Raw genomic sequence first — 2,849 nt, 5'->3', positions numbered from 1 at the left:
TTGTCAATTAGAAAAGCTTAGTCGGTTGCCTTTTTCTTGTTCGAAACATTCAAGTACTTTTGAGAAAATTCATTGTGATTTATGGGGACCTGCCCCTATTCTTTCTATTGTAAAACTCTGATATTATGCTTGTTTGGTTGATGATTTTTCAAAGTATACATGGATTATTCCCTTACGGCAAAAATCTGATTTTTTCAATGCATATCTAACCTTTGAAAAGTATGTTGCTAGAAATTCAACAAGCAAATAAAAATCTTTCATTCCGATAGAGGAGGTGAGTTCGTTAATTCCAAACTATCAACTCACTTTCTTTCCACAGGCATTGTTCCCAAATATCAGCTCCATATACTCCTGAGCAAACTGGTATAGTTGACAGACAACATAGAACCATAAGAGAATTAGATATGACTATATTGTTTCATTGTGGTGTTTCCTTTATTTTTATGGGTAGAAGCTTTTTCCACAGCGATATATATCATGAGTCAACTACCCTCATCAACTCTCAATTTTGAAACCCCATATTTTTCATTGCATGGAAAGCATGCGGTTTATTCATCACTTCGCACCTTTGGATCTAAGTGTTTTCCCTACACTTGGGACACACGGCGTCACAAGTTTGATCCTAAAACGCTTCTTTGCATCTTTGTGGGCTATAGTGAAGAACATAAGGCTTATAAATGTTTTCATCCATCAAGCATAAAAAAATTTATCTCTCGACATGTTGTCTTTGATGAGAAAATTTTTCCTTATAAGCCTACAAATAATTCTTGCATGACAACGGCAAAGTCATTGGCTATAAATATTTTTAACACTTGGTTACCACATACAGATATTCCTCTTTTTGCAGGGATACATTCGACCTCCTCCACAGCTCCATGTTTAAGTCCTTTACCACAAATTCAAGTCATAGCAACAATCCCACAAAATTCCACGTCACTCGAACCACAACCTCTCCTCAATATAGTACCTCAAACCACAACAAGAAATTCTGAAAATGACCTTCCTGAAATTGATAACAGCATTAACACATCTGAAAATCCATCACTACATGACACATATACATTAGAAACCTTATAAATACCACAAATCATGGCCCCATAGCCTGCAACCACATCGACAGAATCACCAAATCCAACATCTGCCTCTCTAGGAAAGATACATCCCATGGTCACTAGAGCAAAACTAGGTGTGGTAAAACCCAACTCTAAGTATGCCTTGTTCACAAACACCTCCAACAATGTACCACATAAGCCACAAAATATCAAAACAGCCTTAGCACACCCTGATTGGAAAGCAGCAATGAATGAAGAACTTGCTGCTCTTCATCAAAATAAAACATGGATACTCTTTCCTCGCACACCTAACATGAATGTCATTGGTTCAAAATGAGTACTATAGATCGACTCAAATCGCACCTGGTTGCAAAAGGATATCATCAAGTTGATAGAGTAGACTACACTGAGACATTTTCTCCTATGATTAAACCAGGAACAATTCGGATGATTATAACTATCGCACTTGTTAAGTGGTGGTCTATTCAACAACTAGATGTAAAAAATCCTTTTTGCATGGCCTAATTTCTAAACATCTTTATATGCAGCAACTACGAGGAATGGCAGATCCAAAACATCCAACATATGTTTGTAAACTACAAAAAGCACTTTATGGGTTAAAACAAGTGCCACGTGCTTGGTTTGATCAATTTAGTGCTTTTTTTGTTAACTTTGGATTTTTTTGTAGTTTAGCTGATCCTTCATTATTTATTTTTCACTCTTAATTTGGTTCACTAATCTTACTACTTTATGTGGATGACATATTGCTTACAGGATCTACTCCGGAACTTGTTGAAAAGTTCATTATGTTATTAAGCAGTGAATTCGCAATGAAAGATTTAGGACCAATTCACCACTTTCTTGGAATGGAAATCACGACAACAAATAGGGGACTTCATCTATCTCAGTCTCACTACACCCTAACCATACTTGAACGCTCCAGTATGGTAGATTGCAAGCCAATGAGTCCACCTCTTAAAGCTAAAACCAAAACTTCTTCCAATGAAATTCTCTTGGAAGACCCAAGTTACAATCGTGGTCTTGTTGGAGCATTACAATATCTTGCACTTACTCACCCCGATATTTCATTTAGTGTTAACTATGTATCCCAATTTATGCATACTCCCACAATGACACACTTAAAAATGGTTCGACGTATCCTAAGATATGTCAAAGGAACAATTGAAATGGGTTTACATTTTTCTTCACATAGTGCACTTGATCTTTTTGCTTTCTCAAATGCACATTGGGCAGGGTGTCCTACTACAAGACGTTCAACCACAGGCTACTGTACATTCCTTGGAGGGAACCTCATCTCGTGGCGTGCAAAAAAATAACATACCATTTCACGATCAAGCACGGAAGTTGAGTACCGCGCCATGGCTAACACAGTAGCCAAACTTACTTGGCTGACATTCATTTTCAAAGACCTTCGAATTGCAATAACATCTCCTCCCATTCTCTATTGTGACAACCTTGTTGCTCTTTATATGACAGTTAACCCGGTATTTCATGCCCGAAGCAAACACATAGAGTTGGATTATCATTTTGTACGTGAACAAGTTGCATGTGGACTGCTTATCACTCAACATATCTCCATTGATAACCAAGTTGCTGACCTCTTCACAAAACCAATGTCAAAAGCAACCCTTCAATATTTTCGAAACAAACTTTGCCTCCAACTTCGACAAAGTTTGAGGGAGGGTATTAGCAACAAACCACAACTCAGCACAATCAATAAGGAAGCACAAGATTCTTGGAGAACAATGGAAAGACTCTCACAACATTGCCGAAATC

The 2,849-nt window shown here is 37.5% G+C and overlaps 1 protein-coding gene across 1 annotated transcript; it reads left to right on the top strand.

Moving 5' to 3' along the window:
- The first annotated feature begins 1,164 nt into the window (after nt 1-1,164).
- On the top strand, nt 1,165-2,389 carry LOC111406502 (uncharacterized mitochondrial protein AtMg00810-like). The gene is made up of 2 exons (XM_023035915.1): nt 1,165-1,378; nt 1,827-2,389. Exons 1-2 carry the CDS (start codon nt 1,165-1,167, stop codon nt 2,387-2,389), a joined length of 777 nt encoding a protein of 258 aa, XP_022891683.1.
- The last annotated feature ends 460 nt before the right edge of the window (nt 2,390-2,849 follow it).

Source organism: Olea europaea, chromosome 12, assembly GCF_002742605.1.
Source record: "Olea europaea var. sylvestris chromosome 12, O_europaea_v1, whole genome shotgun sequence".
Classification (NCBI taxonomy): domain Eukaryota; kingdom Viridiplantae; phylum Streptophyta; class Magnoliopsida; order Lamiales; family Oleaceae; genus Olea; species Olea europaea.
The sequence above is the reverse complement of the archived record's forward strand: the minus strand, read 5'-3'. Positions and strand labels throughout refer to the sequence as shown.

Excerpts from the sequence above, each read along its gene's own strand:
- LOC111406502 (XM_023035915.1), top strand. The coding sequence starts at position 1,165 with ATGGTCACTAGAGCAAAACTAGGTGTGGTAAAACCCAACTCTAAGTAT. Across the intron at positions 1,379-1,826 it reads ACCTAACATGAATGTCATTG|GATCTACTCCGGAACTTGTT; the intron begins GTTCAAAATGAG and ends TATTGCTTACAG.